This window comes from Ylistrum balloti, unplaced genomic scaffold (genome assembly GCF_031769215.1).
Source record: "Ylistrum balloti isolate Yb309-2 unplaced genomic scaffold, AGI_CSIRO_Ybal_v1 Utg370932, whole genome shotgun sequence".
In the NCBI taxonomy this organism is placed as follows: Eukaryota; Metazoa; Mollusca; class Bivalvia; order Pectinida; family Pectinidae; genus Ylistrum; species Ylistrum balloti.
This window is the reverse complement of record NW_026782527.1, coordinates 275735-300951: the sequence shown is the minus strand read 5'-3', so window position 1 is coordinate 300951 and position 25217 is coordinate 275735. Positions and strand designations below refer to the sequence as shown.

Below are 25217 nucleotides of genomic sequence, written 5' to 3'. Positions count from 1 at the left end.
AAGGAAAACATGACTTAAAATACGACAGACTAAATTTACTTATCTCTTGCTCACTGTGAATGCGAAATAAGACTACCGATTTATGTTTGCAGAAATCCAAGTCAAATACAGGCTGGTATCCAGTGAAAACACAATTGGCATGTATTTAATTCACTTTCAGGTGATACCTTTCTGTTACATATATATGTAAACAAACCCCAAATCCTAAATCAAATATTATTCAAAAATAATTTTGAAAAAACAGACTTCTTTTTTTGTGGAGAACTTCATTCAAATTCAAACAGCTGCCATTGTTGTTATTGCCAACTGAAGGACATATCTGATTGGTCATTCAATAAAACTGATCATCTTGATCCTTGCTTGCAAACAAACATTACAACTTTTATTGTTAAGTTATAGTAAAACATGCTCATTATTAACATGAACATCTCTGAAAATATTAATTAAATACTTATTAATTAATCTCTCTTAAAATATTAATTAGATACTTATTAATTAATCTATGTCCTGCTAACAGTTCCTTTGTGACAAATGCCACCAAGTGTAAGGTGTCATGCATGTCGAGTAAAAGATGCCAAAAAAGTCCCCCCTTGAGAACTTTAAAAAATGGGCAAGTATGGGACCTGTATAAATTTTTTGATAAATCGGGGAAAAAAAGTACATGTGTGTAGAACAGAAGTTCTCATAAGGCAACAGGTAGAAGTGTACTGGTTGTGGTGAAAGAACTTCTATTCTATTGATATTACAAACCTGAGGAAAATGTTCCAAAAAATACATGTGCATAATTATATGTAAATATATCTAATCCAAAAAAGTGACAAACAACAGACTTGTAGACTCAATGCAATCATTACAAGTAGATTCTCCAGAAAGAGGTACAAGAAGCCAGACAAGTTGTTACATTAGCATGAAGACATGAACTGATTTACACTCAAATGATCTCATTCTTGTACACAGCCCTTTCTATTATCAAGTTGCCAAGCCATTTGATCTGTCTTTCCACGAAGACATAAAAATAGATGATCATTAGGCCTAGCTGTTTTTACACCCCTAATTTGGTGTTTAGACTGTAAAACATTTTTATTCTGGTGCTTCGAGACATCCTCACTCTGAATACCTTCTTAATATGTCTACCTGTTGTTGTCTTACGATGCCATGAACGCCAACACAATATTTCACTTAAATGGCTAAGGTAAGAGCTGGTACAATAGGAAAAGGTCACATCTAACTTCACTCTTTCATCAGCACCATTTCCATGGTGACACAAAATTTCTGTCGACAAAATTTCATCTGCGTGAAGACAATTAAGTTTCATTACTTATCAAGAACGCAGCTTAATGGTCCACAGCTTTATGGAAAGCAATCCCGTCAAGAACCTTAAACCAGAAAATGTGATCATCAAAGTTTAATAAGAAAACACTAGAGAGTAGATATGCCCATTATGTTGGAGTACAATCAATATCAGGCACCAACCCTTATTTTATATAACACTAACAAAGTTAAATGGTTATGTAGCCATTTTTGTTCCAGACACAAGAGGGTTTTTTGGGGTTTTTTTTTTTTCTTTTATTTTGTATAGAACTGTTTGGGACTTTTTAAAATCAAGTGCCTTAAATGATTATAACCATTTTTATTCCAGCACAGAACCTGTGTCCAATTCTCAAATTGTTGTGAGGATTTTAACCTTGAAAAGAAAAAATAAGGAACATTTTTAAATTTTGTGACAAAAAAAATCTTAAGAGCAATATCCAGTCAAGAGAGAAAATAATTTTTGAAAGAAAAACATTCAGTACTCTATGAACTTTCAAAATCATTTTGTAAAACTGCTACTTCAAGGTTCTAACAATGACAGCTGAAGCCCTTGGGTCTAACATTAGGTTTTGATCAGAGAACTAACTGGTTCCTTCAGACATTACCAAATGGTAATATTTCAATATTTACGTCATCGTCTATGCTGCATGATGCATGAGCATGGTTTTACAGTATATAAACTCAAATTTAATTTACATCAAAGTTTTCAAGACCAGTTAAACTAGATAAAACTTTGGAGATGAAAAGACTGTTCAATATTTTAACACAAGGAATTGAGGGAGAGTACTAACAGCTGGCAGTCTACAGACTTTGTTTCCATGGTAACTGTTGCTTTATTTAACACACTTATCACAGGATCAGTCACTTCCAAAGTAGGTATGCAGTAAGTACATTTAAGACATCTTTCCAAGACTAAATAATTTAAATTCAAAAACTAAATTTTTTATTGTTATACATGAAATGACAAACGTTTTACAGTATATGCAATTTGTATACCAAACTGGTAGGTCATGTTGGAATAGTGCAGGAGATGAGCCATGAACACAAGAGGCCCCAAGGTCCTTAACGGTCACCTGAGTTCTATAAATGCTGTCATTGTTCAAGTAATATATATTTATCATAGAAATCATCTCGTTAGCAAAATAAGATAACTTGTACTGTGTTATATATGTACCAATAATGTGAATGTATAAATTTACTGTATAACACTAACCAAGTTTGACTTTAAAGAAATTATGCTCAAATATGTTATCTTCCTATATATACTATCATAAACTTACTTCCTTCCCAATGAGAAATGCGAGTCATAAGGCTCATGAAATTCACAATATTTGGTAAAGCACCTTATGACCTTTCCATCAGGAAGAGTATTTGATTTTACCACATTTGCATCTTGAAAAGAAGATTTCTAAAATTTGATCCAATTTTTACCCATTTTGGTCCTGCCCTTTTAACTCCTTGGGAAGTAGGGACCATATAATTCACAATTTTTGCTAAATTTTTTGCAATGGAAATCTTTTGCAAAATTTTGTCCAAACTGGTTCAGGGTTTTAGAGAAGAAGTAAAAAGTGTCAACTGTTTATAGACAGAATGCCATCAATGCACAACAAATGATGATGGACAAAAGGCAATTGCAGTAGGTCACTTGAGACTTTTTCTCAAATGACTTGAAAACTAGGGGTCAAAAGTCAAGATATATATAGCAAAGGAGCAACCTACAAAACTATCAGTAAGGTCAAAGCTCAATAAACACTCAATGATTCACTAAACTTTGCTCTTGGATAAACCATTGTCATCATTTCGATGTTCTGATAATTATCTGTTTTTAAGGTAGATTACAAGCAAAAAATACCTGACAATGACTCACAAATTTATATCAAGGATTGTACTTTTGCTACAATATATTGTCGTTTAATTGAATCACAAATATTGATCATGATGTTTCTTTCATGTTTATCAAGGCATGCAGTTCTATAAAACATAGTGTTATCGTTCAAGTTTTTCCTACAAGCACAAACAATCAATGTTAGGCTGAACTCCTCCAGAGTGTGTCTGGTGTCTGTTGTGTGCTCAGAAACCTTAAAGATCAGAATCACTGTGGGCGTTGTATCATATGATCTCATTGGCTCCACAAAGTCACATTCTTTGTTAGTAGACCAATATAGGTATAACAAACATCAAAAATTTTTCCTACGCATGTTATAATATTGCTCATAAAAAATAGAATTAATAGATAAAGCCTTATCACCAAACGATAATCAACCTAAAAACCATCACAAGGATCAAATGCCATGAAAAGCGAGACTTTTCTTTGTCCTGCAAAACACTTACAACAAGGGCAAACCACTTAGTCAGAGCAAAAAGGTCTGGTAACAAGGACAGATTTGTCAACATCTACCAGAGTACCAATGAATTACTACTGTCAGCAGACTTTTGTAGGAGTCTGAATGGCAACTAATGCCGTGTAATATTCAAAAGAGTCTTCACTAAATTGTGTAATATGTACACAAGTAAAACACTCATCGTCCTGTTATATATATATATAACCTATTTGATGATGGACGGATCGATCATGAGAAAGCTACTCTGCCAACTGCAAACACAACTCTGATAATCAACAATTATTACTTTATGTTTCTTTCTGTCTACCAATACATCTCAATGGACTTTTTTCTATCATGATCTGCATAAATGTCTGGTACTAACAAAAAAAAAACCTTGGCATATCTGTAAAATAAATAGAAAAAAAGGTCTCGTCAAATGCATGTATGTCTGGTACACAAAAACCTTTGCATATCTGTGAAGAAATAGGAATGTCCTCTATTGGACTCGATTTGTGATCGTGATATCTGACAGGACATTTGGATGGTGGAAAGGAGCTGGAGGGAGACATGTGGTTTAGGATTGGCTGGGAAAAAGATTCTCATTTAATTCATAATAAAGAATTTCGGTGGTGGAAAGGGGCTGGATTGAGATGTATCATTTAGGATTTCCTGGGAAAAAGATTCTCATTTAATTCATAATAAAGTATTTTGGTGATGGAAAGGGGTTCGAGGGAGATGTGTGGCTTAGGATTGGCTGGGTAGATAGATTCTCATTTAAATCATAATACAGATTTAAAGAAATTCCATGTTTCTGAGTAGACAATATGCAAAACTGAATTGAACATTACTGTGTAGGTAATTTTCAAAAGCCAAATATCCAAACATTATATAATATATGCTTTAATAGCATGACACAGATATAGGACAAGGAGAAGATCACAGGGTTATAAAAATTATACATTTATTTGTTTCGCATATTTCCATAACTCAACTTTAAAATGACATAACACACACATTTTCCTTCATCACAATGAACCACTCTATGGATATAGAATATGTCAAACTTTGAAATTTTGAGCGATGAGCCATATTTCTATTTAAAATTTCCCATGTCATTATATAAAATTTTAAAATTTTGAGCGGTGAGCCACATTTCTATTTTAAAATTTCCCGTGTATGTATCTAAAGCTTCAAATGATGATTGATATGCAAAGTCCTAGTGTGCTGCCAATGAAAACAGCACTTTATTACAGTACCAATGTCCATACCCATCAGAGTCAGGAAACAGAACATCCTAGGACAACAGAGCCGACATCTTCACCCGAGACACGCCAGCTTCTGGTTACAAAAGGATAAGGACAATCCTAAAGTCTGTTTAACTACATCTAATTCTTAAATACATTTTCTCTTGTGTAGAAGAAAGAGCTGAAATGAACACCAATTAGAAATCAATTTTTTTTAATCAGGATAATTTGATGCTTCTTGAAAGCCATCATCTGGAAATTCCACTTAAAAGAAACCAAATGAACAATTAATTTTCCATATATGTAGGAGAAAGTATTTTTATTTCCATGTTATTCACTTGACTAAATAAATACCTTAATTCTATCTTAGTCACTGGCAAAGTAGATAAAAAAAATCATGGGTTCTAGTATTAGCCCTGTCAAACACACAACTTGATTCTGGTACAGAAAGATAAATTGGTTTATTTTGTTCTGTTGCACTATGGGTAACACTTGTTGAATCTAGTAATGCACTAGAAAATCATGCTTATAGTAAGATTAAACTGAATTTTCAATTTTAAAGTTCAGAATTGGTGACTTGAAACATGTATATTTTACATACACAAAAACATCTTACACAATTATTAAATACAAAACAGATAATTATAAAAATTCTTTGCGCCTTTTTTTTTTTTTCTTTTGTTTTTAAATATTCAAAAAAATTCACTTGATAGTTGCTGACAAAAGAATGAAGCCTGCAAAACTCTGTGATAAATTACTCAGACTTTTATGTAAAATTGAGCATATTCCAATCAAAAGTTACTTGTGTCCAATGTCTTGCATGAAAGGAGAAATACCACAACAGCTTATCCAGTATCATTGTCTTGCTCCAATAGAAAGTGAACGGTGCTACCATGGCAGCCATCTGTATTTACTAACATGGGCAATCAATTTTCAAAATGTTTCATTTTCAAACTTGGCAACTGACATCAATTCAAGCAGACAAACCGAGCAATTTATGTCCAAGTTTGGCTACAGCAGCTATATCCTCAACATGCACTACGATCCTGCAAATTGATAAAGTTTCCCAGCATCAAAATGACCACAACACCAGCCATGTATGCTGGTTAGAAATATTACATGATCATTCCGTAATAAAGTACAATACACAGACAACCAAAGAGCCAAATAATTTTATTTCGAAATTACACAACGCTCTGATTTATGGATAGAACTGGCGGGACATTCTGTGATTGGTCTGTATTTTGTCGAACAAGCCGAATCTGTCAAATAAACAGCGAGGAGACTGTTTCTGGTTTAGATCACTGCCTAATGGTAATAGAAGTGACCAAACAGGTTTTATGGCCCCATATGTCACCAGGTCCATCAGCAGACTCAAGTTTTATTTCCCAAAAGTGTCTGTACACAACTAAGAAACTGTAAAATGTTCACTTCAATGTTCTTATATATGAACAAATGAAAGCATGCAAGGATACATAACTCCCAGTATGGTCAAGTGTGACCTTTGAACTTTGAACTTTTGACAATCACCAAATCTGTGATAGAATTCATTGTTAAGATATACAGACTATAAGAAATATATTTGCAGTGGGATTAAATCATTTTTCACGATGTTGTTGATCTTTCCTTCTGACTGATGCCTACAAAAATGTTTCGAAAGACGTGGAATAATTTGTTTGTCAAAGGTTTAACGAGATCTGTTGTACATAAACGCTCTAAACAAATATGAGTTCTGTTAAATCATTAGATCTGGAATGATGACATTGTCAATTTCAGTTCACAACTACATCATAACAAGCTTTTTCAGCATGTATCTGAACAGCAGAAGAAAGGGACCCTAATTACGTTAATTTATTATCATGGTAAAGACATCATTTCTCCTTGGCACATCATCCGTCTACCATAAATTTCACTGTGAAGACAGTGAATTCATCTTAAATCAAACTTAAAGGAAAAGTTCAAGCAATGCAGAAAACTATAAATTATGAGTTTATCCGCCAATAAGCCCATGCATTATAATGTGCCCAACTGTACAAAACTGTTCAGAAAAACAATAAAATAAATCTTGTATCCTGTAAAAATTCCATCCCTGACTTTGAGTCAGAGTTCTTATAATTGCTTCCAACAGGGTTTAATGCAGGAAAATTATGGCTGTTGCCATATTTATTTATTTTACAACAATTGCGAAAAAAGTATTTCTAACTTGTATTAATCACTCATGTTAGCCCTGATTGAGGCTGCAAGGGTTCTTATTGTGAAAGGAAACCTGAGTACTCTATGGAAACCCCAGGTCAGACAGGTGACCCAATACCTTTTCACATCTGTTCCAGGATTTGAACCTAGGGTGACACGGTGAAAGATGTTACCACTACACCATCCAATCAACCAAGTTATAAGTTTAAGTTTTTGGATAATGAATAAAAAACCTGACAGAAATATACTACTGGTATGTATATATTATTCACATGAAAAATTCATTAGCCTTCGGGCCTTTTAGGTAAAATTAAATGGATCAGAAATGAGACCTTGATGACCTTTGCTGACACTGTACAAAATACAATGAATCATTTCAATGTTCTTTTTGGTGAATTCTGATGGAATGAAAACATATATATGTGTGTGTGTGTGTGTGTATCAGTGTCCAATAAACATTGGGTAATACGACTAAGCTGGCCAGTATATGAAGCCATATCCTATCAGCTTCCCTAATCATCTACAGAAGCTACCCTTTATTTACTACTTATTCAAGTTACAGGTACCTCAATGGATACTAAATCTATTTCACCACTGTTAAAAGATTCCATCAGGAAAACATATTATCATGCTTTGTGGGAGATTAGAAACAGAATATCCAATATTCCACAAACCTCTTAACCTTTATTGTCAATACTTAACTTATTGATTTTATAGCAGAAGGGGAGATAACCTTGATTTCCATAATAGATTGCACACAATTAATATATATGATACTATATTTTGTACCAAGGATCCTAAGAAATAGCAATAACAAACAGGCACAACTAGAGACCAAGGGGAACCTACAAATGAAATTTGAGACAGATCCATCTACTTCTCAAGCAACAGTGATAAAAAGTCATTGTCAAAATCCAAGATGGCTGCTTGTTAGCCATTCTGTTTATCTGATCAGTCCCAATATCAAAAGGGCACAGCTAGAGACTAATCACCTTTTTCATGATAGTCTATCTTTAATTGTATCAATTTGTGTTATAACTTCAGTTATTGTAAATATTTGTAAATGGATTTATTTTTTTCTAGAAATCTATTTTAGATGCCATATCTTGGAAAAGGAGAGGTGCTAGTGTTACAGACACCTTTAACAACCTGGTTTTTAATTTCCCTTTTTTTTTTAAAATCCTTGTTGCATAAAATTTCTACAACAAATAGACAGTCATACTTGAGTTACTTCATATGTAGCATGGCATTAAAATATTTCAATGTGTAGAATGCTAACTTCCTTCGGGGCGAAAATAGCCCAGTCAGTTAAAGTGTTGGTCTACACATCCTCAGGATGAAGATCCAGGTGGTCTAATGTTCATAACCTGTGGGATTTTGTGTTTCTTAGTATGCTAGGAAACAGACTGGTCTGTGATGACAAGGTTGTATCTATGGGCAAGACACTTTACCCCAATTGCTCTGGATGTCATGTGATGGACCTCTCATATGTTGTCCAGTTAGGTAGTCACCAGCTGCTATAAGATGGTCCTAGCTCAAAATGATCCTTGCTTTTCACATGCAACATACACAGCTAAGAGCTAACCTTCTGGTTTAAGCAGAAATAAAATAGTTTGCTTTGTCTAGCTTTCTGATAGTATTGTAGTTACAGAACTGTATACATTGACTTCAGACCTTATGATTTCACATGACTCAAAACCTTTCCGGTTAATAGAATTCTTGTCAGTCTCAAACAAATTTTGGATATATATATATGCAGTGTAAGGCGACAGTACAAAGGCTCCAGTGAGTCTGTGAAAAGTCTATCTCTGGCTGCATGTACCGTTATGTCAAGGACCTGATACACTCTAATGGTATAAACAGGTTTTCATTATCAAAGATTTTGTGTTTCTATAACATGGAAGAAACCAATACATCATCAATCAGTTGTTAGTTTCTGTATTTGAACATATACAATATCTTAATAGAATTAATCTCAGACACCGAAAAAACAGTCTGTAAATTCTATCACTATGTACCATTGGTATTTAAATCATGGAAGTTTAAAAGCTTTATGCCTTTCAAACAAGATAATGAAATCTATGTCTACCCTAACTAATCATCTCTTTCTCTTCCTTAACAAATCAAACTCTAAATATTTTTGTCAGTGGTATGAATGAAACTTGAAAAGTAGTTCAGACTATTTGTTCAAATGAATTATGTTGGATTTTGGACCAAATCAAAAAAATAAGACTTGGTCAGGAAAATCTAAGGATCACTTCATGTGCATTTGATATCATTGCCACTCCCTACTAATGTTTCAGCCCATATTTGGTTAAAATTTACCCAGGCATTAATAAGGAATTTAAGAAATGATTCTCCACCCTAAATGATACAAACCAAATTTAAGCATTAAGGAATAGTAGCATATTGAGAAGCGAAATATTTCTAGAATCAACTTTCTGAATAAAAGAAACGATAATTCATCAACCTGTAATAATGTTTCAGATCAAATCTGCTTGAAATCTACTAAGGCAATAAGAAGGAGTAGTGTTTTCAAGCAAAATATTGTCCAACTTCCCTTTTTGGAGCCCCATCCCAAAGTCCCTATGAGTCAAATAAACTTTTTGAAACTAAGAATTGATCCTCAACCCTAAAAGATGTTTCAGGCAAACTTTGGTTGAAATCCGTTCAAGCATCAAGGAAGTGTAGAATTTTGAAGCAAATTATTGACTAACTACCCCAAGGCAATATATTGTCTAACTAACCGTTTTGGGCCCAACTTCCAAGTCCCTAGGTGTCAAATCAACTTTTTGAATTAAGAAATGATTCCCCAACCCCAGTGATGTTTCAGACCAAATTTGGTTGAAATCCACCCAGGTGTTAAGCAGGAGCAGGAGTAGTGTTTTAAAGGAAAAGTCCACCCACGGCGCACGGCGCACAGCACACGACCATGGTCGCTGCACAGGAGCAATTGTTTATCTTGACCCTTCAGGTTAGATGACCTAAAAAGTACCAACCAACTGCTCAAAAGCTAAATTCTCCTAAAAGTACCAAACAACCTGTATATTTCGTAACAATCAACCAATTCATTACACAGCGGTACAGAGCCTCTATAAATTTGCACAGACTGTAGTCTTTATTGTGCTGAAGTAACACCAGGACAATAGGGTATATCTGTCAGCTCTCCCCTTCCTGTCTTTGTGAATACTACTCCTACTTTCTTTATATCCTCCTCTGTGAACTTAAGGTGAACAATCAGCTCTTAACATTTCTGTAACTGTTTCTAAAGTGAAAACCACCTGTGACACTTCCTTGCAGTGAAACATATTGCTGACTAAGCATTATTATCATCATATACCAATATTGACACCACTGTGAGAAGGTTGTCTCCTGAACCAATCCTGTCACCCTAAGGAAAGCAGACAGACAACAGTATAGGATATACATCTGAACCAAACAGGTGATGCTGTCTTCATACATCTTTCAATGCTCTGAAAATGTCATAGAGAAAACATGAAAAAAGAAATATTGACCTTCTGAGGAAGAAAGGATCTGAATCAAATGCCAGGAAAAATAATGATCTAATATCAAAGTCACATCACACAAATGTTTGTTCAATTGATGTCACATCACACAAATATTTGTCTTATGTTGATGTCACATCACACAAACATTTGTCTTATGTTGATGTCACATCACACAAACATTTGTCTAATTGATGTCACATCACACAAACATTTGTCTAATTGATGCCACATCACACAAATATTTGTCTTATGTTGATGTCACATCACACAAACATTTGTCTAATTGATGTCACATCACACAAACATTTGTCTCTAATGTTGGTGTCACATCACACAAACATTTGTCTAATTGATGCCACATCACACAAACATTTGTCTCTAATGTCGATGTCACATCACACAAACATTGGTCTCTAATGTCGGTGTCACATCACACCAACATTTGTCTCTAATGTAGATGTCACATCACACAAACACTTGTATAATCGATGCCACATCACACAAACATTTGTCTCTAATGTCAGTGTCACATCACACAAACATTTGTCTCTAATGTCGATGTCACATCACACAAACATTTGTCTAATTGATGTCACATCACACAAATGTTTGTTCAATTCACACAAACATTTGTCTCTAATGTCGGTGTCACATCACACAAACATTTGTCTAATTGATGCCACATCACACAAACATTTGTCTCTAATGTCAGTGTCACATCACACAAACATTTGTCTCTAATGTCGATGTCACATCACACCAACATTTGTCTCTAATGTCGATGTCACATCACACCAACATTTGTCTCTAATGTCGATGTCACATCACACCAACATTTATCTCTAATGTTGATGTCACATCACACAATCCTTACATTTACAGTTCTTCAAAGTTAAGGTACTTTATTCCTTTTTGTTATACAAGTTAAGTGTACTAAAGAAGCAACTAATACCTATGTAACTCATTCCCCTACAAATATGATCACATGACCCCAGTAATCAATCCTCACAATCATTACCAGTTTAACATGATAAGTAAAAGTAGATTGAAATAAGACTTTGAATAAAGAATCCATGAAACAATATCACTTTTGAAATGCAGTAAGTAGCATGATCCCTTAAGTCAAAAATTGGGATTTTGAAAACCTGGTTTTGAAGATTACATTTACAGTTTCAAAATCACCAGCAGATATCATATATACTGAAGCAATGCCAATCTGAAAATACTGTAAATAAAAAAAAGTTGGATGATATAGAGTTTGTGTGCCAAAGTAAAACACCAATACCTTATCATGGATAAAAACACAGAAAGGTGGCCAGTTTATTGATGACCATGCCAACCTCCACAACCCCAGTCTCAACCCGCAGACAAGATTCAGGCTCGTTGGTTTAATTTGGGAGTATTGATGCATTGGCTTCTCCTTAAATACCAGCATCAACAGTTTTCTTCTAACGGATTGAGATATTGTCTTAAACCATTCATTTCCTTCTAAAACCCATGAAACAGTAACAGTATGTACACAGCATCACTTCTAGCCTAGTAGCACTGATTATTTTCTAAGAATAAAATACACTTGTAGCGTAATGTTATATTCCTAAATATGTAATAGATAAAACCATATTTGATGGATGAAGACAATTTTTAAAGCATCATCAATTAACAAGCAATTTCTTGATCTTGTAGACTTACAGCAAGCTACAATAATCTGCCTTCAATTCTGGCAACAATCAAATTTAACAAATACAAAATATGAAAAACTGCAATTTAATCTTCTGGTGTTCAATTAATACCACTTGGGAAATTTAATTAATTTACGACAATACTTTTATTGGTAAACCAAAAGGATTCTAAATCAAATTAAATTTTAAACTTAACTGATCATCTTATTTTCTGTTATCTGATCTTCAAACTTAGAAAACAGACATCAATTAAGTAATTACAGATAGAAATCACTAAATAGACACAGAGTTAATGCAAACATCTAAAATCAAAATGAAATCATTGTATCAAGATTGAGTTTAATTGTTTTCCTGTAAAGTCGCTTGAAATGATAAAAATGTTCAACTGCCATGAAAAGGTATCCATTCTATCTACTACCAATAAGAAAAAGAGAAATAGAATATCAAGTTCTTCAATCTTGGATATAAAATAGAAAGCTTGAAACAACATTCTTACTTACAGCTGTCATTCAATATGTCAAAAAGCCCACCAGGAATTCATCATTTCTGATAAAAGTTTAAGGTTGGTTTAATCGATGGCAGTGAAATATCAATCTTTGGTAATTTTTACTACATAGCGATAAATATGGGTGGGCTTATTAGTGGACACAGGCTTATCGTAAGATAAATATGGTTATGTACAAATAGCAACAAGAGACAGGTTTATTACTGACAAAAATCATTCAGTATTCGTGTTAATCAGTACAATCATCACCTTGTACGAAACTTTCCATATGGACTCCGTCTGGAATATATTTTCCATATGGAATCTGTCTCAGGTTTTTAGAAAAAATTCATGTTAGCTTTAAAGAATCCTGGTAAAAATCTAATATCTAAAATAATATAAGACAGACTCCTATGGACTCTACCAGGAGTTCTAATAGAATATAACATAGAATATTTCAAATTGTTGTCAGTTGGCAATTTTCAAATTTTCTTGCTAGATTTTTTTCAGCTGGTATCAATCTTAACGTTTTTTGTATTACTAATATCTGAGAACTGATTTAGCCAGATTCCAACTAAATTTTCTATTTTTTTCCCCATTAAGAAGGATTTTCAAAAGCAGGATTCAGTCTATAAACAACCTACCCGAGATCATTATGATCAGGCTTTGTTTGCCACTGCCCAAAGTTGTAAATAACATTTTCCCCTAACTTTCCTGCAATGTCTGCATCTATGTTTCATGTGCTACATCACCAGCTAAAACTGTCTCTATATAGATAATAAGGTTACAGTACAAAGATTTGTCACCAATAGATGTCGCAACTAGTACATGTCAAGGGCTGGAAAATTCTAAACCAAACAAGCTTCCTTAAACTAATTCTCCTATTCCTTGTCAATAATGAGATTTTTTTCTCCAACAGCATTTGTTCATCACCAACTCTGTTGATGGAAACTACAGGAAAAAATGTTCAGGCTAAAGAGAATTTGTTCTTTAGCAACAAGAATGAAGATTGAATTTCCATAATAGCAGTGCTAAGGATAGCTAAAATCTGTGAAAAATGTCCAAAAGGATATTTCATTTTCAAATTTGACATGCAAATATTTCAAATTGCCTGTGATTTTCTACAAAATCTTTTAAATCATTAAAGGAGCACTTTAAGTGGTTTGCAAATTCTTCAATATAGAAAACAAGAGCAACAACGTGACAAACTATTTAAAATCGTCGACTCCAGACTATAGCTAAAGACTGCCTATTTATGGTGGTGTTATTTTAACTATAAATTACACCGTGACTTTAAAGCACATCAATTACTACACAGAAAAGATTTCAAAAATCGATAGAATGTAACCTGTGCTAATTTTGATGGTTTAATTTGAAGACGGAGAAAGAGATGTATAATTCCTTTTGTCTAAATCCCAAGAAAGCATTTTTGATCAACTTATATATTAAATGGATGAAAATCAGACAATGACTTTTTATTGGAAAATTTCTTTAAATGTCTAATAATTTCTTGAGGGTTGTTTCCCTTGTTTTAAAGATGCACTCTATCCATCCTACAATAAGCCAATCCCTGGTAATAAGTCCATCTATATGTATACAGCCATTTAGTTAAAACAAAAAAACAATGCTTTTATATTTAGCTGGGCTTATTACCAAACATAAGCTCAATGCCAGATAAACGGATACATTGGCAAGTCTAAACAGGTGGTTATTTGTGCTCTTTCGTATATGTATACATTATACGTTTATCCCTGAGCAGAAATCAACAAAGCCATCTTGGCCTTGGAAAGACAGATAACCAGGTGTCACAATTTGGATCATCCTTCAATTCCATTTACTGCTAAAAAAAGAAAGAAAAAAATTGTTGAAAGCTATTGCATAATCCTGACCTTATATAATGATAAATTGCTATCCTTTTCGATGCTCTTTAAAGCACTTTGTTCATTACTTCAACTCTTAGCTCTCTCTCATTAAATAAGGTAGATTTTTTTCTGTTTGTAATCTATGGTTATGAGATTTCTAAATGTTTATGGTCTTTGAAAGTTAAAAAGTTTTGTAAGTTAAATGTTCTCCATACAAAATTGATCTTTCTCTTTTTTGTTTTTTTCTGAGAGGGCAGGGGTGGGTGTTAAAAGGTTTTTTTAATATAAAATTGATTTTTGTCTTTTTTAGTTTTTCTACTTTTTTTCAAGGGTGGGCATGGGTGTCAATTAGGATATTTATGATGGTTTAAAAGGAAAGCCCCTAGATTTTAAACCTTTGAACAATATCTGTAAAATCTGAAATCAAAATAATTCCTCTTTCATCCTTAAATATAAATATACCAACATCTTGCTATTTATAGAACCCTTTTATGCAACAAACATGTTTTATAACAAATACAAAAGTGCTTCAATTGAAGTTAAATTAATTTAACAGAATATCTGAAAGCCAATTTTTGCAACCAAACTATGATTAGAATGTCAACAGCAGAATCTGTACTATAAAGATTGTCTGCTTCATAAAAAATACATTGTTTGCTTTTTTTAGTGAAACTTGCACTTTCTGTGCCAAGAAAAAACCCATATCAGATAAGTACATTCAGATCGTTACATTATTTCATCAATCTTTCCTTGTAAAACTTTCTGTTTGATTACCTTTTCCCTAACTTTTTTATAAACAAGAGGGCTATAGCCCTTCACACTTATCTGACAACTGACGAATGAAAGGATAAACCACAGAATTTGCTGGTGGAAGGGTAGCGTTTTGAAGTAAAATATTGACCAACTCCCCCATTTAGGGCCACAATCCCAGGTTGCTAGAAGTCGATTCAACTTTTTGAATTTCAGAACTATTTGCCAACCACTACTGATGTAACATGGTGCATGACAACAGACGCTGCACGATAGCAATGGGTCATCTTGACCCTTCGAAGCAAGTGACTTATTTTCAGTATGCAACAGAGGAAATCCTATAGGTGATAAAGTATGTGAAATATAAGGCCCTAGCTGATGAAGTTTACTAAAGAGATTCTCTGATCTACTAAAGAGATTCTGTGATAAGATTCCCTAATTGTGCAGATTTTCTGAAAAATTAAGAACAATTTTTTTGAGATTTAATCAATTATCTGATAGAAATAGAAGAGAGATTCTCTGATAGATTGAACAAATAAACAGATTCTCTGATCAATTTGCTTATTGAAGAAATTCTCTGATTCACAAATTGAACAGACTCTCTGATTGATTTGCTGACAGAATAACGTGATTCTATGATTGATAAATTGCAGAGATTCTTTGATTTATAGATTGAGCAGATTACCTGATAGGAATATTGAACCAATCAAAGAGACTGAGAAGGTTCCTGCATCAACTGCAATTGATTGAACAGATTCTCTTATTTATAGGTTGATAATGCACATATAGAGATCTCAGATTTATACGTTGAAGAGATTTTCTGATTAGGGGTTGAAGAGATTCTCTAATTTACGGGTTGAAGAGATTTCCTGGTTTATAGGTTGAAGAGATTCTCTGATTTAGGGGTTGAAGAGATTTCCTGATTTAGGGGTTGAAGAGATTCTCTGATTTAGGGGTTGAAGAGATTCTCTGATTTAGGGGTTGAAGAGATTCTCTGATTAGGGGTTGAAGAGATTCTCAGATTAGGGGTTGAAGAGATTCTCAGATTAGGGGTTGAAGAGATTCTCTGATTTAGGGGTTGAAGAGATTCTCTGATTTAGGGGTTGAAGAGATTCTCTGATTTAGGGGTTGAAGAGATTCTCTGATTTATATGTTGAACAGATTATCTGATTTAGGGGTTGAAGAGATTCTCTGATTACTGGGTTGAAGAGATTCTCTGATTACTGGGTTGAAGAGATTCTCTGATTACTGGGTTGAAGAGATTCTCTGATTACTGGGTTGAAGAGATTCTCTGATTACTGGGTTGAACAGATTCTCTGATTACTGGGTTGAAGAGATTCTCTGATTACTGGGTTGAAGAGATTCTCTGATTACTGGGTTGAAGAGATTCTCTGATTACTGAGTTGAACAGATTCTCTGATTACTGGTTTGAAGAGATTCTCTGATTACTGGGTTGAACAGATTCTATGATTACTGGGTTGAAGAGATTCTTTGGTGGTTAGACAGAACAGATTTTTCTGATTCAAAAAGAGAAGAGGAGCAACTCTGGAAGCCATGGTTTCCAAACAGTATATTCTACTTTCTTCTACATGTACAGCTGGTAGTCAACTTGTTTCAGATTTAGTCAGACCATCATGAGGGCACAGCTTAGATGGTGTTCATACAGTTAGGAGTTACCATGGAAGTCATGTGATTACAAGTGAACAGTACCTTTTACTACAAATTTCAATAGAGAAGAACCAAAAAATGAATTAAATTGTAGCTTGCAGCTGTTTCATCCTGCTAGGACTCATCAGTGATGCTGAGGGCCTAAATTTTGAGGCCCGGAAGGCAAATGAGGAAATCAAAAGTGGTTGAAAGAAAGGTAAAAATATTAACAGGGACATAGGTGCACTAGCCCCATAATTCCTTATTTTCATTGACTGCTACCAGATAACTTAGATCAACACCACGTACATGTGTACTGAACACAGAAGTAGCACAATAGTGATTGGTCTAAAATCTGAGAATACAAGAGTTTTAAGAATGTATATATAGGACATAGCACATTGAGTTGGGTGAACATATAGTTCAAATAATCAAGTTTCAGTTGAATGGCAATTGCCTAGGTCCTTAGAAGTAAGCCTAAGAGGTATGACTGAAACAACCATTTAGTAATAAACATGCTATTGTACGAAAAACTAGTAAATTCTAAAATGTTCATGAAAGAATATCCCCAAAGAAGAAATGATCCTTGCATCAGAAAATTGTATAGGGTTTCCTGCTAATACGGGTATTCTAGCCAGGGGAATTGTTCAGCACAATGACATTAGGATGTGGTAGGTGATTACAGGATGAAGCCTGTTAAAGATGGTAGCGTTAAATTTGGTTTCTTTGGTAAAGCTGTAGAACAATATCAAATGATCTGTCTCATCTTGTTGAATAAAAATTATAATTCATTTCATGTCATTTATTGACTTTGAAGAATGTAGAGCAGAAATTGGTTGAAAACAGTTTGTTTGAAATGAAGTGTGGAATAAGAAGAGTGCAGGGTGTTGAAAGTTTCCAATATATTTTCTAGGTAAGTTGGTGGTCTTCAGAGTTCACAAATTGTATTTGATTTCATCCAAATGGCCAGGTCAGAGCAGTCAGGAGAGAACAGATTCCATACAGAGGTACTTAAAACATAAACATATGTACAAATATAGATGAGAAAAATATCTAGTCAGAAAAAAAATTCTCATAGATTGAGCAGGTTCTCTAATGGATAAATTAAACAGATTATTTCTGATGGATAAAATGAACAGAATCTCTCCGAGAGATAAATAGAACAGATTATTTCTGATGGATAAAAAGAACAGAATCTCTCCGAGAGATAAATAGAACAGATTATTTCTGATGGATAAAAAGAACAGAGATAAATAGAACAGATTATTTCTGATGAGATAAATAAAAGATTATTTCTGATGGATAAAAAGAACTCTCTCCGATAAATAAAACAGATTATTTCTGATGGATAAAAAGAACAGAATCTCTCCGAGAGATAAATAGAACAGATTATTTCTGATAATCAAACTGAACTGATTTTCTCTGGTAAGTAAGTTGAAAAATTGAACAGATACTCACTGAAAAATTGAAAAGATTGTCTCTTATCAATAGATTGAACAGGTTCTCCCTGATTGATAAATTGAACAGATTCTGTATAACTGAGAAATTAAACAGATTCTCAGATAATTTGAACTTATTCTCCCTTACCAATTAATTGAATAGATTCTCTCTGATCAATAAATTGAACACAAATTCTCTCTGATAAGTCAATAGAACAGATTCCCTCTAACAGATAAAGTAAACAGAATCTCTCTAATTGATAAATTAAACAGATTCTATCTGATGGATAAATTGAATAAATTCTCTGATAGATCAATAGAACAGATTCTTGCTGACCAATAAATTGAACAGATTCTCTCTGACTGATAAATTTAACTGAATCTCTCAGATAAACTAGACTGAATCTCTCTGATCGATAAATTGAACAGATTCTCAATAGTCCTCACCAGATAAAGCAAATGCCTGCCAAGATGATAAAATACTTGAACAATTTAGTCGAAATTAGATGTTACAAGAGAAAAAAAATATACGGGATATAAATGTTGTAGCAAACACCCTTAAGTCAAAATTGTACAACATTAAACAAAGAGTTATAAAAGTTTAAATATATTACAATAAAATTCAACAAAAAAATCATTTCTACTAAGAAGGTTAAATTTTAGTGTTTGATGAAGCAAAGCCATACTGAGTTTAGACAGTTATCAGCTGTGAACAAACCACTCACAATCCAATGAAACTGTTCACTTGGTTTTCTTCAATTCTGATAATTACAATCAGTAATGGCACCAACAATTCCTCATTAAAGAATTTAATTGGCAGTTTAACAGCAGCAAACATTTTTATAGTTTTTGCTGCATTCCTCAAATCACACACACTGCAATTAAACAAAAAAAGGAAGAAAATTATTTTTAATCTGTAAATAACTTCAAGTAATCAATTCTATAGAATAGCCTCTAACTATAGTGGTTTTTAATTTTTCGCTTGATTTTTTTTTTACAAAAAACTTGCAAAAAGGGAGATAATATTCAATGACATCATAGGAAACAGACCATGGTTTTCATGAGATTTAATTATCTGATTTTCAGGTATCAATTTTTTCAACATCCCATCCTTGAAAACAGCTAACAAGGGCTCATACTGATAAAACCCGGCCCCCCGGGTCAAATTGGTTAAGGGTGACCTTTAACCTTGACCAAAATCTGATCAGATATAGACTTTGGTGGTATGATGTGAATAAGAACTACATCTCTGTCCATAGGTTTACGAGATATCTTGTTCAGAAGACTATCATGGATGTACACATATAGGAACTGATCATACACAGACACACAGACAAAGTGGTCACCATATACCCCTGTATAATCTCATAACACTAAAAGCAAGTTCTTTGTAAACATTCTTTTAGAAATATAATAAGTCTGAGTGGGCAACTGATAATATCACAAAGATAATTAATCTATCTGAAGTGTGAATGAAGACATGTTATAGAGGTAGGATTTATTGCTTGCCAATGTTACAGCACAATAAATAGATAGCTGCTAGTTTTTGATTTGGTGACAAAAATTTGTAACTTTCATGGCAAGTTTGATGGTTGAAAAATACCATTTCCTGACGACAGCTTAAATATTTATTACACCATTCTACATCTTCAAACAAAATCATTTATGAAAAACTCAAGTGACAGAGAAGAAATTTTCAACCCAAATGGTAAAATCTTAACAGCTAAAAGATGGTTATAGATATTGTCTTTGTCAAAATCATTTATGATAATTTTTGTGACTGAAAAAAATATCTGACAAAAGTGTGTAGCTGAAAGGCTATACTGGTTGTAAAGATAAAACAAATCTTACATGGTGCTCAGACATAGTATTAAAAATCACAAACTATTACAGAAACAGCAGCAATAACAGTGGATTCTACTGATTAAGATATTAGAAATTATGATATCCCACTTATTATGATATTTTTCAATGTACAGAACATTCCCTTTATATTAAGCACAGAAAATTATATATTGTGATAGAGTGTGACATGGGATAATGGTTATTATCATATTTTTTCTGCTCAAAATTGATTTTCGTCGGCTATCATTAATCAGACAAATGTCCATATTTGACACCTGGGCTATTTCTTATGACACTAATTATCCAATAATTCTCATTGAGGCACCCTGAGGTAGCCAAACAGGGGCACCTGTTACATGTAAATTTCATCGCTGGCTGTTGGTAAACATTTGATGGAGATGAAGTCACTTACCTGTGGCAATGCATGCAACCAAAACTCCACCAAAGTCTCCACAGTCAGTACGATTACATAAACAAGGCTTCTTATTCAGCCTCAACAATTCGAACAGTAAAGAATTTCAAAAGCGTATACAGACTTCAAACTTTTTTCTACTATCCATTTTCTACCAATTTGGTATGACGTTTCTTGTAATTTTGTAAATACTCATGGATTTTGATGTAAGCATCTTCGTGTTTTCAATTACCCTACAATGACTGCTATTCCACCAGAAATTCAGTCTTTCGTCTTGTGTTCATGCTGCAACAGCATGTTGCCAGAAATAGGTCGATGTGCATAGCTTTCTCATATTTACATTTGCGTAATGATTTATTTGCAATATATGATATTTTCATTTATATCAATACACTTACGGAGGATAAAAGATTTATCAAATCAAATAGGAATATTACGTAACTTCATTTGTAAAAAGATGCTTAGGTAGCAAAACCTCTGGAACATATGATTTTCACATGATTGTTGTGGCTTTTCACACAGTAAAATGGTTTTGACAATCACAGGGGCCAGGTAAAATTATACTAGTTATTATAATATTTTAATTTTGGTAAGACAATATCATAACAATAGGGTTTCTCTGTAAAACAGAAAAAACACAACCCCAGTTTGGCATTCTACTCTCAAGGAAGAAGACAAGAGGGACAACTCCGTCATACTGCATTTGATTTCAAGCTTCTCAAAATCATTCATATAATTTGGTGTGAAAACACTTAACTTTAATATCAAACATCTTCTTAGCCAGGAATTAAAAAAAAAAAAGTCAGGGCAACTTTGATAAAAGGGTTTGCAACCATCCCGATATACAGATACCAGATACCACAGTATATCAGACCCATCACAGCTCAATAGTCTTGTATCAACCTGGTGAACAATATATTCAAAATACCAGCTAATACAATGCAGTTTGTTGTTATGAATTAAATTCTAGAATTTGTCTACAACAACATGCCCACAGGCCTTGAGGGTCATCTTACTATAAATACTTCTATATGAAAAATTGCTCAACTACACAACAGCTTACATAGCAACACACTGGCTGGTTCATCAAGACATATTAACATATTTGACATCTGTGACATTGAAAGTGGGTCAAGGTCATTTATATCAACAAACTTGGTAGCCCTAAATCCAAGTATGCTGCAAGCCCTAATAAGCATCCTGAGCCTTTTGGTTATTGAGAAGAAATCGTTTAAAGATTTTAACATATTTGACCCCTTGGCCTTGAAAGTATGTCAAGGTCATTCATATCAACAAATTTGGTAGCCCTTCATCCCATCATGCTACAGGCCTAATATCAGTACCCTGAGCCATCTGATTATTGAGAAGTCATTTAAATGGAAAATTTATGCACAACACACGACGATGAGTGAAACACGATGGCTATAGGTCATCCTCATCTTTCAGGTCAGATGACCTAAAAATATGCTGACCTTTCAACAGCATTTTGAAAAGGTAATTATTGTTAACCGGAACCATTTGAAATTTTCCCAGCAATTGCTTTTGGCCAAAAATAAGGTAGCTATATTTAGCATAATTTTAACAAATTGTATTTTAAAAGGAGCAAAAAAAATTTTCAACACATTTTTTTTGTTTTTTTGTTTGTTTTTTTTCTATGATTTGTAAAAACAGGTTTTCTTAAATGAAATTAGAAAAAGTTTCAATAAACTTGTTTGTCAATGAATTCAATGAAACTGTTTTGACACAGGCTCGGAAAGCACTTTTCATTGGATTTACTTTTTGATAAAATTGAAGAAGAAAGACATTCTAATGGAATTGTTAATTGAAAAAAAGGAAGATTTTTCGACAATTGATTTTGACTAAAAGTCGTCTGGTAAAATTGCTTTTTTCAAACTAAATTATCATCTTTGCGGTATTTGTGGCAATATTAGAGGCCCGATACTTTGGTGGGAGAGACAGTAGTATCTAATCGTCTGATTGGAACTTAGTGAAGGCCACAACTGACAGGATCACGTCACAAAAATCAATATGAGGATTTTTAGCAAACGAGAAAAAACTCTTAATTTCAAAAACAAACATCTTTAAAGAATCATTATCGTGGACGTTATTTTTAGTTCTCCCACTACATAACAAACTGACAAGATGAGTCAAGTTGTAATGTTGCGAGTTGGTGATGTAAGACCAACTAATTTTCTTGGGGAAAAAAATCATCAATTCTGATACCTTTAAAAAAGGTTCATATTTGTAAGTCAACAAAAATATTTGAAGAATTTTTTTTTAAATGTTTCCATTCGAATATAAACTTGAAATGCTCATTGACTTTAATAAAATCATTAATAACTTATTGATTTACAAAATTGCTATAAATCAATATTTACTATCAGCACATCTACTTAACACATGAACTGGTATATTATAGGCATTAATGGAGCATGACTCTTTACCTATGACTAACGCTCATGGTAAGTATCAGTACATATACAGGAAATATGAACCATCTTGACCCAATATCAAATTAGGTCAAGTAAATTATTTTGCACAAAAATCATTAACAAACCAATATCTACATCAAGTGATCCTAAAAAGAAAACATTGAGAATGAGACCCGGTGTTCTGGAAGGATAAGTGTCTTCTGCTTCATCAGCAACATCCAACATGTAAATCTTTGTCAATCCACATAAGTAATGTCAAGTTCACAAATGGGTAAAAAGTATACGACAGAACCAACAGGCATACTAACCAGAATCAAGCAAGATCAGCTTCATAATGCAAAAAAAGAAATATAACGTTTCTCAATTAGGTTTTTATGACGACTATAAAACTCCCCCATAATTAACATTAACCTGCATCTCTGGAAAATTTTCAGATTGGGTACATCAATAGATATTGAATCAACTGCAGAAAAAATATTCAATATCAGAGCCTACACACCCATCCACTCTCAAAATAAACTAATCATATATCTAAAACACTATTCTAGATAGATCATAACATATGTCATCAATTCAATAAAATGCTAGTCCAACATAATATAACAAGCCCTAATCATAATTAAAACATGGGCCTTAATCATCATCTGACATAAAATACAAGATTTCAAAATTGGTCAGGGTCATGTTACGATCATTTCAGGTAAGTTTCAGCTCAATGAGACATGTAGAACTTGAGAAGAAGTTGAAAATGTTTACGACGGACGACGCCGGACAAAAGGTGAACAGACTCTTCTGTCAGATGACCTAAAAATACATTTGAAAGATATCTTTGTAGCTCTTCGGTAAAGGAGATAAACTTCAGCAAGTCACAGAGATGTACATGTAGCATCTCTCTTTAAGAAAATCTTCATCTCAATTCCACATTGAAACATTAGAAATCTGTTATGAATCTTGAAGCCAAAAAAAATTGCCAGTCATGAGGAAGTGGTAAAAACAGGACAAAAATTCTAAGAATCTCTTTAAATCAGACCTACAATGGTGTACAGCCACAAATCACTAAACAGAGATTCTAACCAAAATGCATTCTGTACACTATTATGCCTTCCAATAGTATTAATCCCACTTGACATATCTTCACATGAAAGTGACAAGAGACTTGTTTTCACAAGGTGCTTTAAGCAATTCCACTGAAAGATAAATCCCTAATACATACAATATGGTATATAAATGTACATCTAATTTTACATTTTGTGATTTTGTTTGATGAGAATTTTTCATATCCAAATGCTGCATTCTATACTGTCACAGCAATACCTCACAAAGGTTTGTAACTTTTTTCACTTGACACTATCTTAAAAGATATACTTGTAGGTCATAGATTTTAATCTTAAAACCAGTATCCGTTAAAAAAAAAATTTTAACTCCAGCAAAAGTTCAAAATAAATTTTTGGTCTGAACAACTTTGAGAAAATTTTGATCACATCACAATTTTAAACAGTAAGTTCACCAAACATTTTAAATGTCAACACCATAGTAATATTGCACAATGTTAGCACTTACCTCACTTCTATGACCTCTCAAGTTGAAATTTGACCTCTGTGGTGCATCATATTTTCGACAATGACTGGTAGTGAAAGTTATTCCCACAATTCCTTTGGCGTTTCCACTTGCCAGCCACCCCTCTGAATAATATTGACTACGATTCAATTTCCAGCCTCCATCCTCCTCTGGAAGACTTTCTGGAACTTTTCCCATCCAGGACAGAGTGTGGATGGTACATTCCGATCTTGTGGAAGTGTTTTGTTCAAAATGCACATGCATGATGGCCGGAAACCTCCACCAAGTACTCTACTTTATGGCAGAGCCTCAGAACTCACATTTTGATAATGCCATCTTCCCATTTTTTCTGTAAAATGAAAACAACATGTCACGAAAATAAGATAATTTAACACTAAAAATTTGAAGAAGTATTTTATGGTGCACTGGGACCTGTTCCAGTTTTTTTCACTCAAATGGATTCAGCTTCCTTTCATGACAGTCACTAAGTGTCATCATGTATCTTTCAGATTGAAGTCATCACTGTTCA

General features: G+C 33.5%; 1 protein-coding gene across 1 annotated transcript in view; it reads right to left on the bottom strand.

Annotated features, from left to right (window-relative positions):
* The window catches only part of LOC132559553 (tubby-related protein 4-like), a 90855-nt gene extending 65903 nt beyond the window's left edge, over positions 1-24952 (bottom strand). Inside the window, exon 1 of the mRNA XM_060224180.1 lies at positions 24692-24952. Within this exon, the coding sequence (XP_060080163.1) occupies positions 24692-24952 (261 nt within the window). The remainder of the gene's footprint in view (positions 1-24691) is intronic.
* Positions 24953-25217: the final 265 nt, after the last annotated feature.